Source organism: Martes martes (assembly GCF_963455335.1).
Source record: "Martes martes genome assembly, chromosome: 1".
NCBI classification, from domain to species: domain Eukaryota; kingdom Metazoa; phylum Chordata; class Mammalia; order Carnivora; family Mustelidae; genus Martes; species Martes martes.
Genome location: NC_137888.1, coordinates 208,269,721 through 208,286,257, shown reverse-complemented (window position 1 = coordinate 208,286,257; position 16,537 = coordinate 208,269,721). Strand labels below are relative to the sequence as shown.

At 48.7% G+C, this 16,537-nt stretch overlaps 1 protein-coding gene across 4 annotated transcripts in view; it reads right to left on the bottom strand.

Annotated features, from left to right (window-relative positions):
• The window catches only part of CACNA1A (calcium voltage-gated channel subunit alpha1 A), a gene marked incomplete at its 5' end in the record, with an annotated part of 211,930 nt that overhangs the window by 91,695 nt on the left and 103,698 nt on the right, over nt 1-16,537 (bottom strand). For all 4 annotated transcript variants that reach the window (XM_080796328.1, XM_080796331.1, XM_080796329.1 and 1 more), the window contains 4 exons: nt 1,472-1,561; nt 2,608-2,664; nt 3,767-3,882; nt 5,003-5,106. In XM_080796328.1, the coding sequence (XP_080652454.1) occupies nt 1,472-1,561; nt 2,608-2,664; nt 3,767-3,882; nt 5,003-5,106 (367 nt within the window). The remainder of the gene's footprint in view (nt 1-1,471; nt 1,562-2,607; nt 2,665-3,766; nt 3,883-5,002; nt 5,107-16,537) is intronic.

The window sequence follows — 16,537 nt, the reverse complement described above, 5'->3', positions numbered from 1 at the left end:
AATGAAAACAGCAGAGTATAGAACAGTTGGTGCCTGTGGACTAGAGCTATGTGTGTATGTTAAATTCCCTTCTCCTCTTTCTTCCTTCTGTTTTTTTGGAGGGCGGAGGGGCAGAGGGAGAGAGAGAGATTTTTTTTTTTTTAAGATTTTATTTATTCATTTGTCAGAGAGAGTGAGCACAGGCAGACAGAGAGGGAGGCAGAGGGAGAAGCAGGCTCCCCGCTGAGCAAGAAGCCCGATGTGGGACTCGATCCCAAGACCCTGGGATCATGACCTGAGCTGAAGGCAGCTGCTTAACCAACTGAGCCACCCAGGCATCCCAAGAGAGAGAGAATTTTAAGTAGGCTCCACGCTCAGCACAGAGCCGGCTATGGGGCTCGACCTCAGGACCCTGAGATCATGATCTGGGTTGAAATCAGGAGTTGGACACTTAGCCAGGCGCCCCAGAATAATTTATTTTTAAGTCATCTCTGCACCCAACATGGGGCTCGAACTCACAACCTTGACGTCAAGCGATGCATACTCTACTGATTGAGTCACCCAGGCTTCCCTCACCTTCCTGTTTCTCTGCCTCTAGTTTTTCCTTATCTCTCTTTTCTTCCCTCCTCTCCTCTCCCTCCTCCACCTCTCCCTCTCTCCTTCATTCCCCCTTCCTCCATCCATACAGTTTAAATGACTTCTCCCCTCAGAGTCATGCGTTATTTCCCCTGTCTGGATGCTCTCCCACTTTCATTACCGGAGGGTTTAAAAATCCATTTCAAGAAATAATATATTCTCCTCGTACAAGGTCAAAAGCAACACAGTCTCAATCAGGAGGGGTGAGCAGGGTGAGGGTAAATGTCTCCTCCCCCCCACCCCCCGCAAACACTGCCCTTTGTGTTTGGCCCAACAGCAACGGACGGAGTACAGCCTTTCCCACGGTCCTCTCTGCTTTCACTGCCATGGTGAACTCCTACTCATCCTTCAGTTCTCAGCTTCAGTGTCACCTCCTCTGAGAAGACTTCCCTGATCACACCTCACTCTTCCAGAGCAGGCCGGATGCAGGGCGTCTCCTCTGCGGCGCCGTTTCCACGACAGGTTTATTTCAGTAATTATCTGTCCTACATCCGTGTGCTACACTGACCGCGTGCTCCACGTGGGTAGGGATTTGGTTCCTGTCTTGTTCACAACAGGCACCTAATAGCAGCCCCTCAATGAATACTCATGACACCTAGTACCATGACTGGGAGCTTATTCTCTGACAGACACCCCGCTCAATGCTTAATGTGGATTATTTTAAGTTTTCACAACGGGATTAGGAGCTAGGCACTGCTGTTACTCCCGTCATCGTGTCATCTGCCCCAGGACACCCAGGTGGAAAGGGGTCAGATGAGGGACCCAAATCGAGGGAACGTGGTTCCCAGGCTTCCAGCTCCCATCTTTCCTGCGATCAGTGAGAGCCGAGTGCCCGGCCGGGGCACGAGGGACTCACCCACAGAGGCGATGTCGGCCAGCTGATCTTCAGCCTCCTCGGGATTGAGCAGGTCTGTCTTGCTCTTCTTTATGGTGGCTCTCCGCAGAGCTCCAACAATGGAAACATGGCAAGAGAAAAAGACGTTACCCTTTTTGAGAAAAGGACCGTACCTCGGTGTCCTTGGGTTCTTGGGGCCGGGGACTTGCCATGCATTGCTGGGTTAGCTAATCTGCGTGGCCATCCGGGCTGGTGGGGAGTAAGAGCATGCCCATTTTATAAAAGTGGAGACCGAGGCTCAGGGATGTTACATGACCTTGCCCCAGGGGTAAAGATGAGAACCAAGTCCTGTTCGGTCTAAGTCTGGGCTCTCAGCCACCCTTCCCCTTTGGGGGTGCCTGGGACCGGACATACAAAGACTCCCATGAAAGCAGCACGCCTTCAGCACACTTGCTAGGCAGGATGGGACTGTGGACGCCTTTCCTCAGTATTTAAGTTCTATTCCTTCCCCACGAGCTCTCCAGGGGATGGTGAGTTTGTCACATACACCCCCCCGTGAGGCCATCCCTCCCCCTCCCCCACAAATTGTACAATCTATTTTGTAATCTATGGAGATCAAGCCCCAGCTCCTTTACTTCCTTCTCAATCTTGGTATTGTTTAATCCAAAGTCATTGCTCTGTCTAGCCAAATTTCTAACATGGGAGACGACTGTCCTGAATAGCAAGCTGGATTCTTGGCTATTGATCTATTTAGCGAACACAGATGGGGCTGACCCTGGACCAGGAGCTGTTGCAGGCATTCTATTTGCAAGCATTAATGCAATCTCCATAAACAATCTGGTGAGGTAGGTATTATTACTCTTGTGCCCATTTGATGGATGAGGAAGACTGAGGCACCTGGCTCAAGCAGAAAGGGCAGGTCAGAAAACGTAAAGCCCACACCAAGGTCCTGAAATGCCCCAAAGAAGCAGATTTGCACCATGCCTGTGTCTTCCTGGTCCTGACCTGATCTTGTGTTTGTTCTTGGAGTCACCTGGGCCCCGAGCATCTATTCCCTGGAGGCCTCTTAGAACCAAACAGTCTGTTTCCCCAGCACTGGCTGCTATAGTCTCCCCTGGGATCCACCCCCTCCCCCGAGCCAGGTTCAGAGCAGTTACCATCAAAGGGATGCCTCTGCTCCCCGTCGGTTTCATCCTCCGCGAGGATCACCTCTTCTAAAGAGGAAGAGCACATAGTTAAGCTCCAGCACCCGCAGGCCTCTCCTGGGCTGGGTTCCCTTGGATCAGGAAGGAGAAGGGTCTGCCCAGCCACCTTCCTTCTCCTCTTGCTGACTGAGGCAACCCGACCAGCTACAAATGTGCTGCTCTGTCCTTCCAGACTCCCAGCCTCACTGCAGCCAACACCACCTCCCTCAAAATGAACCACAGCTTCTTTACCGTGACCTTTAAGGCCTGGCCTGATTTGGCCCCTGTCACCTCCTGGTCCTTGCTTCCCCCCATTTTCCTCTGCATGTATTCTGCTCCAGCCACACCGGTTTCCTGGCTATCACTCAATGCCGCTCCCACCTCAGGGCCTTTGCACTTGCTAATCCCTCTGCCCGGAACTCCCTTCGTTAGACATCCACAAGGCTTCCTTTGGGTTCTGCTCCAACCTCACCTCCTCAGCTATTTCCACTCCACCTCGTTCGGACCACCCCACCTCCTCCAGCTTTTCCCCACTTCCTACGCTGTTTTACTTTTCTTCTCAGCATTGGGGAACACTCAACACCAAATGCCCTTGTTTATTTTCTGTCTCCTTCAGTAGAACATTTAGGAGCCCCAAGGGTGAGGATTTGGTCTTTTGGTCACTGCCATATCCTCAGTGACTAGAACGGTGCCTGATACACGGGGGGGCCGCTCCATAAGCATCTGCTGAACGGCCGAACCAATAAACACGCACCCACTGTGTGTTGGGTCCTGCTCTTGCTCGGTGGCTTCGCTTGGATGCTCTTACTGCACAGTCCCCAGCCCTGCAAGGGAGACGCTATCCTATCTCCATTTAACAACTAAGGAAACTGGAGCGCAGGGAAGTGAGCTTCGCGGCTAGGAGGTGGCAGAGCTGGGACGTAAACCAAAAGTCCCTCAGCCGTTACGTGACATCTTATCCTGGTGTCACCCTGGAAGTTTCTCTCCCCTGCTCCAGATTGCCTGCTGCTGAGAAGCGGGGCCACCCACCCAGGTCCTCTTTCTCCTGCCATCAGGGCCCTCCCTTCCCCCACCCGGGAGCTGCAGGCAGGACTCTGTGTACTCCGAAACGCTCGGAATGAAAGGGCCTCACCTGCTTTTGAGATCCACTCCATGTACCCATTGAGCTCTCGTTCAATCTGCTGCTGCCTCCTGAGCTTCAGAAAAGCCCGCCGGTTCTCCACCCGCTCCCTTTCTTTGGCAAACTCTCTGCAGAAGCAGGAAAGAGCCAGGTGTGGCTGTTGTTGACATTTTAGGGAGTGTGTGTGTGTGGGGGGGGGGTTCAGAGATCCCTGGAAGGCAGGCAGTGGACTTTAACACAAGAAATCATGTCTCCTGAGATATCAGAACACCACAGGGGTTGGGAGAACTTCTGCCAGCTTCCCACGTTATCCAACAACTGCACTCAGGTAGAGGAAAAAAGGAAAGCCACAGAACCATGCCATGCCAACAACTGCTGGCTGCATACCCCATTCTGATTCTCTGTACTCTCGGGTGGAGAATATTTCCAGCCCTCTTTTAAGTGAGGCCAATGAGACATAGGCTGAAGATTTCTGGGGTAGCCTGATATACATCCTTCCCCTTTTTGTTCCCTCTCTCTTCTTCCTGTTTGGAGTGTGCAGTGGCCCTCTTGTGAGTGTGAGGCAGCCGTCTTAAGACCATGAGGCATCCATAAGACTGAAATCCTCTGTCCGGTAAGGATGTCAGAGTAGAAAGCTAGAATGAACCGGGGTCCCTCATGTCACCATGGAGCCACCATTCCAGCCCCTGGACTTCTTGTGATGAGGAGAAAAAAAAACCTATTTATGATCAAGCCCCCCAATCTCCAAACCCACATTCAATCTTGGGGGTAAGAGATACTATGTGTCATGAAAATGCGTGTTTGGTTGTATACTGAAATATACAGTATATTTGGAAAATGGGAGGGGGGAACCCAATCTATTGGTTTTTAAAAAAATTTAAGTTATAAAAAGTAAAGCTCTATAGAAGTTTCTTGTGTGGTGGGTTGTGGTTGGGAAAGACTTCTGAATGAGAGGTCTGCATTGGAAAGAACCTCCCCTTTCTCTGGGTGGAGGTTGCTCAATGCCAGGGGTGCAATGTTGTGAGCTAATGTTGGACTGGATTCCAGCCCTCATGAGTCCTTTCCCTGGGTGCTTTTAGCAGTGCACAACCTGTGCACCTGTACCTGACTTGCTAACAACTTTCTGGCTAACCCAAGACAAGGGAAGGTCTATTTTCTGCCTGGAGAATGAAAACAAAGGTTTGATGGTCTCTTTATGGTCAGAAGATGGTGAGGGGTTGTGGGATGGGGAGACTAGCAGAGACTTACCCTGACAGCACACCCAGCACGAGGTTCAGCATAAAAAAGGAGCCAATGATGATGAGGGGGATGAAGTACAACCAGTTCCAAGTGTTCCCTGAGGCATCATTGCTCTGTGGGAAATGAGGACGGAAAGCAGGTGAGAGTTCATGGGACTCAAGTATGACCTGACAGGTGGGAAAAGGGAGAGCTCTGCCCTCAAATGTCCTTGGCCTGTGGAGTCCTGGAGCTCTGGAAGCCCAGACAGAAAAATGGAACTGGATCAATTAGTGGGGGAAACCCCAGAGGTACCATTAGACGGACAAAGCCCCCTCTTAATCACGTAGGCCTCACAGGACCCAGGAACCAGCATGAAACTCAAGAGAACATCCCAGACCAAACTCCAGGAAAAAGGAAGGAAAAAAAAATCCCATCCAAAACGTAGAAATGATCCCCTGGTTCCCTCCTTCTCCCTGATGTAGTCACACTCTTCCCTCAGAGGAGGTGCATGAAGGCAGGGTCAGAAGGCCAGGTTAAATCACCAAGACAGATGGCAGGGCTGTGAGCCTTTTCCTCAAGGGTCTCCCTCCTCTATGCTCTGCAGCCTCCGTGTGAACCACAAAAAAATTCCCTGATGTGCCCAGCTCAGTTTTCAAAGAGGCAGGGAAGATGTCTACAAGTCAAACATTCTTCTCTGGATGGCAGAACACTGTGCCAAGATGGAAGTAAGAGGAGGGGATGAAAATCAAGACTAGAAAGAGAAAGAAAGGGAGAAATATAAAAACTGGTGCTCCTGGTGTCCTCGTGCCAGACGCTCTAAGTATATTAGCTATGTTAGCTTAGTTACTCATTTAATCCTCATGATGACCCTCTTCTACCATCATGCCCAATTTATAACTGGGGAAACTGAGGCCCAGAAAGACAAAAGGGCCAGTCCAAGGTCCCAGATCCAGTTGGTGGTAGACATGGGACTGGAACCAGGAGGTGGGGACCCAGAGCCCATGGAGGTAACCTCTGTGCTGGAGAAGCCCTGGTGTCAGCAGCTGGAGCAGAGGGAGCCTTATGGTGGCTCATCAGTTCTGGGGCACCTGTGGAACATGGCTTTAAAAGCTCACCTTTAAACACACCCATACGATGCTCCCTTTCTCTTGCCCCTGCTCCCACCAATCACAAATACTAGGATGAGAAAGACTGATTCTGTCAGGTGTTGGGGAGTCTGAAGAAGCTGGAATCCCCCGTATGTTGCCCATGGGAGGGTAATATGGTGTATGAGTGCTCTGTGCTTGGGGTAACAAAGAACTACAACCAGGGGCCTTAAAACAACAGAAATTTATTGTCTCACAGTTCTTGGAGGCCAGATGTTTGAGACCAGGGTGTCAACTGGGTTGGTTTCTTTTGGAGGCTCTGAGGCTAAATCCATTGTACGCCTCTCCCCTGGCATCTGGGGGTTTGCCGACAATCTTTGGTGGTTCCTTGGCTTATAGACGCGTCACCCTGATCTTCACCTTCATCTTTGCATGACATTCTCCTCGTGTGCATGTCTATCTCTCTGTCCAAATTCTTTCCCCTCTTTTAAAGATGTCAGCCATATTGGACTAGGGCCCACCCTAATGACCTCATCTTCGACAATGATCCCATGTCCGACGAAGGTCACATTTTTCTGGTACTGGGTGTTAGGACTTCAGTATATGAATTGGGGGAGGGAGGACACAATTTAATCCATAACACACGATATAACCACTTTGGACAAGGGGTTGGGAATTTCTACCAAAATTAAATCACATACCTGTACTACCACCCAGAAATTCCACTCCTGAGTCCTGGATCATTACCCAACAGAAATATGAATGGCACGGACAAGATTGTTCATAGTGGTGATCTTCATAATAGCCCCAAATGGGAAATGGTCTGAACCCTCATTAACAAGAGGATAAATAAATGGAATGTCATGCAATGAATGACTGCCACTTGTCACATGAAACCTTACTGAGTTAGTTAGTGTCAGGCAAAGGAGGCCAGACAGAAAAGAACATGTATGGAAGATTCCATTTCTACAAAATACAAAAACAGGCAAACTAGTCAACCATGCCTGAGGTCCTGATGGGGCACCCTTTGTGGAGGGGGCCCCAAGGGGCTTTCAGGGCTAAGAAGGTTCTGTTTCCTGATCTGGGTGTTGGTCTCACAGGTGTGCCCAGTTTGTGAAAATTCATCAAGCTCCTCACTTAAGATCTGTAGGTTTTCTGTATGCTTATTTTACTTTACTTTTTAACCATATTTTTTGGGTCAACTTTACCTTAAAAAGAAAGAAAACTTTGACCCATGGTACAATGTGGAAGAATCTTGAGGACACTGTATTGAGTGAAATAAGCCAGTCATAAAAAGGCAGAGGTTGGGGGTGCCTGGGTGGCTCAGTCAGTTAAGTGTCTGCCTTCAGCTCCGGTCATAATCCCAGGGTCCTGGGATGGAGCCCTGCATCGGGCTCCCTGCTCAGTGAGGAGTCTGTTCCTCCTTCTCCCTCTGCCCTCCGCCCCCCTTGTGCTCTCTCATGCACTCTCTCTTTCAAATAAATAAATAAATTCTTAAAAAAAAAAAGAAATGCTGTATGATTCTACTTCTATGCAATCCCTACAGAAGTAACAATCACAAAGATAGGAAGTAGATGGCGGGCACCAGGGGCTGCAGGAGGGAGCAGGGAGTTAGTGTTCAGTGGGGACACAGTCTATTTGCAAGATATAATGAGTTCTGGAGATGGGTGATGGGGATAGCTTCACAACAGTGAGAATGTACTTACTGCCACAGAACTGGAAACTTAAAAATCATTAAGATGATAAAGTTTATGTCATGTGTGTTTTACCACAATTAAAAAATGGAAAACAAAGCGAACCAACAAACAAAGCCAACTTTCATCATGGATACACACAAGTTCCGGGGACAATTAATATGTCAGGGCTCCTAGTTCATGTCCTTCTTCCAACAAACACCTAAAGTTCTGATGTTTTGCTTCTAGAAGGTTCTGGAAGAAAGAATGGAGTCAGCAGAACAGGGCTGGACAGAAGGCAGGACTGGGTTTGTGCTTTTCCTTTCCAGTGCTGCGGCAGCTGAGGCTTCTCATGCCTATTTCTTAGGCTAAATATAGTCCAGGGAGAGAAAGCCCGCACCAGCCAACACAAGAAAAAGTCTGGGCCATCTCAGGAAACAGGTTTGGGATGGGGACAGAGTGGCGGGTGGGGAAGAGAGGTGGGATGGAACAGGGAGAAACAGCAGAGGCCCCTCAGAACTGAGGCAGCCCCTCCATCTCGGACTCTGCTCCCAACTCAGCTCCCCAACAGGCTTAGGACCCCTCTGGCCCATGACATGCTGCCCAGCCTAATAACAGATATACCCAGTGCCAGGCACTCAGTCTACCTGAGCTCAGTTAACCCTCTCATAGACCCCAAAAGGTGGTACACAATTCTTCCTATCCTCCTTGGAGGGTAAGGAGAAGTAAAGTTCCATGCCCAAGGTCCATTCTGGGTTGCCTTTTGTCCCCCCACTCTCCCAGTACCTGGGAATGTGACTTTACTGCAGCTGCCATCAAGTTAAGGTGAGGTCATGATTGGGGGGGGGGCTCATCCAATGTGACTGGTGTCCTTTTAAAGAAGAGGAAAACACCAGGTTGAGACAGGGACATGCAGGGCAGAGGATGGCCACATGGCGATGGAGGCAGAGTGTGGAGGGAAGCCAAGGAATGCCAAGGGTCAACAGCCTTGGCTGTTGAACGAGGTGAGGAAGGGTTCTACTGAGTCTCAGACAGAGCACAGCCTTCCTGACATCTTAGTCTCTGGCTTCTGGCCTCCATGTGATGGCAGCCACAGAAAACAAATAGAGCTACTAATTGGCAGAGGTATCCCACCCCCCAATGCCCCTGTCACTCTGCCCCTGGATAACTCTTCTCTAGTCACATGGGCTCCTTTCAGCTCCTCAGATACACTAGGCATAGTCCCATCTCAGGACCTTTGCACCTGCTGCTCCCCCCATCGGAAGGCTCTTCCCCCAGATTCCTACATGGTTCCTCCCTCACTCTTCTTCAGGTCTTTGCTCAAATGCCACCTTCTCCAAGAGGTTTTCCTTGATGGCCCTTTATTTCTAATCCCATTTCCTGTGCCAGATTTTCCCTTAGCTTCACCCTCTCTACATTTTTCCCATTTCTCCTGCTCACTATCCATCTCCCCGGCTAGAATGTCAGTTCCACAAGGTGCTTTTTTTTGTTCTTGTTCACTTCTGTATTCCCTAGCACAATGCCAGGTATGCAAGCAGTGCTCAATACATGTTTGTGGAATGACTGAACAAGAGGTGGGTCCAAGTTCCCCACACATCCCGCATCATCAGTTCCCAAACTGTCCTCCCTCTCCCACCTCCCTTGTCTGCTTTTCTCCCTGGAACCGAGAACTTGTTCTCTTTCTAGTCTGGCCCAAATTATTCAAGTCCATGCTCTACAGCCAACAACTCAAGGAGAAGTTGGGAGAGGGGTAGATGCAATTTTTGATAAGGAGGTGGGCTTTCCCTGGGGTCTGCTTGGGAACAAAATGGGAACTATGTTTCCCAAGAAGAAAGGCTAGAGCTGCCACCGCTATTCTGATAGCAGACAATGTGGGGGGTCAAACTTCCTCTCCTGGGTCTGACCTCCTTTGGCAGTTCAGGAAAAGGGCGGGTGTGTGCACGAGTCTGGGTTTGGCGAAACGAAGGAGGATGGAAACTTGCTCACCTGTCATAATCAGTAATCCTGAAAAGGACGGGTTCTTAAGAGTCTTGTCTTTTTTCCCAAAGGCTCAAAGAATTCCAGTGCTTGGAACACTATTTCTTATTAGTGTTGTCACTAAGTATTTTTGGTGATATGGTGGGATGGCCCGTCCCAGTCCCCTTGTGACTGGCTGAGGGCCTCATGCTGAGTGCTGGCCAATAAGGAGTGAGTGGAGACAGCTGTGCCACTTTGGAACACTGAACTGTCACCGTGGGACCCTTGGGGCTTTCTTTCTATTTGGGACAGCAAGTGGCAACGTCCTAGATGTTTTATTGGCTGGCCTCCAAGTGGCAATGGTGAGCACAGCCCCTTCTCCCCCACTGCCAACCTACACTGGACACGTACTGTGAGCAAGAAAAGAGATCTGTTCTTAATATCATGGAGACTTTGGGGGATGTTTGTTACTGCAGCATCACACAGTTTTCCTGGCTGACACACCCTGATATCTCCTTGGTTTGCTCCTTCATGTCCTTCAGGGCTTTCTCAAATGCCACTTTCTCATTGATCTTTCTATGGATCTCATGAGGCAGGTGAGGAAAAACAATGTCTCCGGTATGTCTGATGGAGAAATCGGTACATCAAAAGGTAAAGTTCAAGATTACAACGCACTAGTTGTATCTGTTCTCTGAGCCTCTGTCTGGAGCCCAATATCCCCTGCAGCCCAGAGTCCCCTCGATCTTGGTGTGGTTGATGCCTCCTCATCACTCAGTCTTCAGCTCCACTGTCCCCAGCTCAGATAAGCCTTCCCAGCCCTCCTGACCCACAGGACTAGCTCCTCCCTCCAGCACTGCCAGACATCCGTTCTCTTCCTGGCATGCTTTGTTCTCGGATTCACCTTGTCAATTTATACATTCGCTTGTTTGTAGACAGTCTTTGTCCCTAAAACCTCACCTCCCCAGCGCCCAGAATGGCATCTGGCATACAGCAGGTACTTACTAAGTGTTGGTGGCATGATAAATGCAGGTAACCTTGAGGTCGCTGGGATGGGTTGTTTAAATAATACTAAGAGCAGGGACACCTGGGCGGCTCAGTCGGTTAAGCGTCGGGCTCTGGATTTCAGCTCAGGTCATGATCTCAAGGTCAGGCTCCATGCTCAGCAGGGAGTCTGCTTGAGAGTCTCTCTCTCTGCCCATCCCCCGCAAAATAAATAAGTAACTCTTTAAAAAAAATAGTACCATGGACAGGAGACGGTGCTTATCTCAGGTCCAAATGATCAGGCTGTTTCCCTGGGAACAAAGAGGCAGGCAAGACAACCACTGTCACTTTAGTGACAAATACCCCTTGATTCCCACAGTTTCCATACCCAGGGGATGGGGGAACCAGGCTGAGGAAGGCAACGTGACTCGCCAGCTCGCACAGGGTGTGGATGGCACGGCTGGGGCTGGAACCGTCCTTCTGGCTTGCAACAGAAAGATTTTTTTTCTACTTCACCTCTTCGCTGCACTTACATAGTATTTTATATTTATAATAGTTGGCCCGTGAGAGCCTTAAAGGAGAGACTGATTCATCCCCGCACTGCTGGTGCCTAGCGTGGCGCCTGGCGTTTAGCAAGCGTTCAATAAATACTCATCAAACAAATTAATGGCTGAGTCCCAGTAAAATTCTTAAGTGCTTTCTGTTTTATGGTTTATTTTCCTCTATTTTTTTTTTTTTTTGGAGCCTGGTTCATTCAGAAAAAGTATAGAGGATGTTAAGAAAAAAATACTCAGTTCAGGAGAACACCCAATTCCCCAGCATACTGGATAAAAATGGTGCGGGTTTGACCGCGAAAGAGCCAAGATCCCACAGTGGCCATGAGGGAGGTCGTATGTCCCAGTTTATACTTATTGTAGATCATGCAATGCCTATTAATTGTTTTTTGAGTCCTCCTTTCCCTATGTGCTCTCAAAATTGTCCCGGTTTGGATGATAAATTACAAAGCCTCTTTGCCTATTTGGTCCTGTCACCTCCTCTGGCCTCGCCAGCTCCCTCATTTGCTTTCGCTCACTCCCCACCTTGCTGCTCCTCATAAATGCCAGGAACATTCCTGCCCCAGGGCCTTTGCACTGGCTATCCTGTCTGCCTGGGTTTTTTTCCCCTACCATACTTGCATGGTGACCCCCTCACCTCCTTCAGGACTTATTAGAAGAACTGCAACCCCTCACTTTGACAATCCAAAGCTCCTCTCCTGTTTAATTTTTCTCCTAAGCTCTCTTTCCCCTCTTACGCAGGAGTCCTCAAAGTTCAGCCCATGGCCTAGCCACTTGTGTTTGTAAATTATGGCTTTTTTTAAAAGATTTTATTCATTCATTTGATAGACAGAGATCACAAGTATACAGAGAGGCAGGCAGAGAGAGAAGGGGAGGCAGGCTCCCTGCCGAGCAGAGATCCCGATGCGGGGTTCGATCCCAGGATCCTGGGATCATGACCCGAGCAAAAGGCAGAGGCTTTAACCCACTGAGCCACCCAGGCACCCCATAAGTTATGGTTTTATTGGTACACAGTCATGACCATTCTCTTATGTATTTTCTCTGTGGCTGCTTCTGTGTTATGACAGCAGACTGAGTAGTTGTGAGAGAGATGGTGAGGCCTGCCAAGCCTAAAATATTTAAGATAGTCTCTGCCCTTTACACATACATATATAATCTCTAAATTATGTTGATGATCCCAATCCCCTGCTTCCTCCACTAAAATGTCAACTCCCCCCAAACAGGGATTTTTGTCTCTTCCATTCACCGCATATCCTGAGTGCCTGGAAGAGTGCATGCACGTAGGAGGCATCAATGAATGTTTGTTGAATGAATGTATGACCCAAAGTCCCCTCAGTTTTGGTGATTTGAAATTGGCCCAAAGGAGCATCTATGAATTAAAAAGGGTTTGGGCCAAACATCAGTTTCAAGCACAAGTGACCATTTGTCAAGGGACACACATGTATAATCATCAACCATGCACAGTCTCGCTGCCTTCCTAATGGACATTAACTGAAGGAGAGAAACGGAGTGAGAGACACACAGTAAAGCAGAGAGGTGGAAAGGGACAAAGAGAAGACAGGTGGAGGAGGAGACAGAGACAGATATGACATAAAAGACACAAAGAAAGAGGGGGAGAAGGAAGAGAAGGGGAGAGTCAAACAAAGGGAAGGGGTGGGATGATTAGTTCCCAGTGCTGGGTTCGAATCCAGATTTCACCATGCTTGGCTATAGGACCTTGGCAGGTTGCTTTATCCCTGTGGACCTCAGTTTCCTCATCTGGATGATGGGTCTAAAAATGCCTCTTGCACAATGTTGTTTTATGGATTGATGGACAGCACAAGAAGATGTGTGGCATCTGGGAAATTCGGTGAATGGCACCCAAAAATGAACTTAGGTAGTGTTGGTCCTGCCAGGACCCCCATGCTGTTCATGACAGGTCCTGGTTTAAGGACCTGTGCCTCTCCCCCTGCTCTCCCTTGTGTCCACCAAGAGAGGGCAGTTCCCATCACCCACACGCTGCTTCCAGGCTGCTTTGGGCCAGCACAACGCTCCTGAGGTTCCCCATGCCACCGCCACCACCTGGGGCAAAAAAACAAGTTTGGGCCACTCTATCACATGACAGATGTTCATTAAACTCACTGGGTAATAATGCGTCTGTCAGATCAGCATCTTGTACATCTCAAACTTGTATGTCAGTAACACAAAAACCATAAAGAATCCCTGAATTCTCTAATGTAGGCTCTTTGGCCCCTAATCTACATTTTTTGCCCCAGACTTAAAGAGAGTTTTAAGAAATTACTCCTTTAAAAATTAAATGGCTCTCCATGCTCAGTGGGGAGCCTGCTTCTCCCTCCCCTCTGCCCCTCCTCCCACTCATGCTCTCTCTCTCAAATCAATAAATAAAATCTTAAAAAAAAATTAAACTGCTCTCCCTCCCTTCCTCCATATCTCTTTCCTGGGGTTCAGTTCAGGGCACCTGGTCCTGCCACTTCCCGGCTGCCAACCTCCGGCCACGCTCTCTCTCTCTGACTCTTATTTGTAAAATGGGGGATAGTCCTCTCTCCCCCTCAGGTTATTTATAAACCAAACTCCTGACTTTATTTGAACTTTGTCAGTTTCCCATTAATGTCTCCTTTCTGTTCCAGAACCTCACGTCACATCCAGTTGTCACATCTCCTTTGGCTCCTCTGGTCTGTGATAATTTCTCAGTCTTCCCTTACATATATCATGACCTTGAGAGTCTGGGACAGGACTGGCCAGGTATCCGGCAGAACACCCTCCAGTCTGGGTTTGTCTGATGTTTTGCTCATGATTACACAGGGATTGTGAGTCTTAGGGAAGAAAACCAGAGGTGAGGTCCCCTGCCCATCACATCCGTCAGGGGTCATACGATTGTGTGTGTGTGTGTGGGGGGGGGGGCGTCCGACCTTGGTCCCTTGCTTAAGGCGGTGTCTGCGAGGTTTCCCCACTGTAAAATGACTTCATCTCCCCCTTCCCTACTCTATTCTCTGGAAGTGAGTCACTAATTGCAGCCCACCCTCCAATGAGGGGGGGAGACTCAACCCTGCTTCTAGAAGTGGAGCATCTGCATTTATATTAAATGGAATTCTTCCATAAGGAAGATTTCCTTTTTCTTCATTTACTTTGTTTATTTAATAATAAAACAATAAGAATGAGCATTGATTATTGCTATATCAATTGAGCCTTTGGTGTTCACCCTCTCTGGACGGGTGATGTGGATAAGAGCAGCCAACACACTGTGGACACACCCAGAAAATATTCATCCCCCCCCCCACTTGTCATAATGACCAAAAATATCTTTCTTTTCCTCTTAAATCTATAACAAGACAAACCTAATTTTTTTCCCTGATTACAAAAGGAAATTGTGCTCACAGTAGAAAAATTGATAATACAGAGAAGAATCAGGAAGATAAAGATTCCTGAACCCCACTCTCTAGAGGCCATCTTGGTACAGTGCATTCCAGTCTGTCTTTCCCTAACGTATATTTTCAAATGTACACACTTGAGAGCAGAAGATGGGACAGGCTGAAGTGGATCGCAACCCCTACGATCATGTGTGGAAACCCTGAGCCCCAGGGTGATGGTATTAGGAGGCAGGGCCTCTGGGAGTTGGTCAGGGTTAGAGGGGGTTACACAGGTGGGGCCCCCATGATGAGGTTAGTGTCTTTATAAGAAGAGACACCAGAGAGCTAGCTGTCTCTCTCCTGGCAAGAAGCCAGCTGTCCATAAGCCAGGTGGAGAGTCCTCACCGTGTTGGCCCTATGGTTCCAGCACCCAGAACCATGAGCAATGAGTTTCTGTTGTTGAAGCCGCCTGCTGCATACTCTTATAATGGCAGCCGGAGCTAAGACATAGGTTTACCTCACCTTGATTCTTTAAAAAAAAAAAAAAATCAGTTCTCCCCACTCGTCATTATACAGTGTGCATTTCCACGCATCCGTAAATATTCTCCCAACAGATGCTTTTTAATGACGACGTAATATTCCATCATACGAAGGGACCATACGGTACTGAACCAGTTGCTTCCAGTTTTGTTCTATTTTTACAAATAATGCTGAGATGCACATCCTGATATAAATCTTTGACAACACTGCTGATTAGCTGGGGTTAGGCTTTTTCCAGAAGGCGCTTAATTTAACCAGGAAGCCAAGCAGAAAAGAAAAGGAACAAATCAAAACTGGGAAAACCTGGAAAGGGGCTGAACATGCCATGTAGGTGAGCTACTGCTGTTTTCTTTGCCAAGAGTGCTCTCCCACAAACATCCGTCTGGCGCTCTCCTTTTCTCTGGAAATGTCACTTCCTCTGAGGAGCCCTCCCTGATTGCCGACCTAGACTAGCCCTACCTTCTTCTTGTGCTCTTTTGTCCTCACAGGGCATGTCACCACGTCCCCTGTTACGCATTTGCTTACTGTCTATGTCCCACCATAGAAGCAGTTTTTGATTTATCATGTGTATTGTTTCCGTCCATCTCCCCTATCAGAGTGAGGATTTTTGTCCATCGTCTTCATGGTGGGTCCCTTCCCCTGGCCCTGCTGCCACCTGCCCATTTCCCAGCACACAGTAGGTGCTCAACAGTTACTGAATAATCAAATGGTTATCAATGATATTGAGAAAAGAAATGAGATGTTGGGATTGTAAAGTCCTGCCCACCCAGGCAGGTGGCAACCATCTGGCTCCTGAGCTCATGGATTCTAAGACACCTGCAGCTGGTGCGCCCAGACTCTCTACTCCTGGGTCTCACCTGTCAGAGGCCAGTGAGGCCATGCCCACGGGCCTCGGCTCTAGCACAAATACAGAGGACAAAGATTCTAGACCTTGTGGCTGCCTGTGGCCAGATGCACTGAGGAGGCGAGGCTGGCAGAGGGCAGAACACAACAGCAGGGCCCGAATGCCTAGAAAAGCAGCAGCTCTGTCCTCAGCAGCAGAAACGCAAAGATAGTCACCTTAGCCCCCTGCCTTTGACAATGAGAGGCTTTAATGGTTGTATTAAGTTTGTGTCTTAATTTGAGAAGCCCTAGACAAGGGTTCAGGTCCAATAGTTTATTTGGGAGGTGTTATGGATTGAATAATATTCCCCCCCCGCAAAAAGGATACATTGAAGTGTTAAGCCCCAGGACCTCAGAATGTGACCCAATTTGGAAATCAGGTCATTGCCGAGGTCATTAGTTAAGATGAGATGGTGCTGGAGTAGGGTGGGCCCTAATCCAACATGACCTGTGTCTTTATAAGAAGACAGCCAAGTGAAGATGCGATACTCAAGTGGAAGGCAGAGAATGTGTAAGCCAGGGGATGCCAAGGATCGTTGGCTAGAAG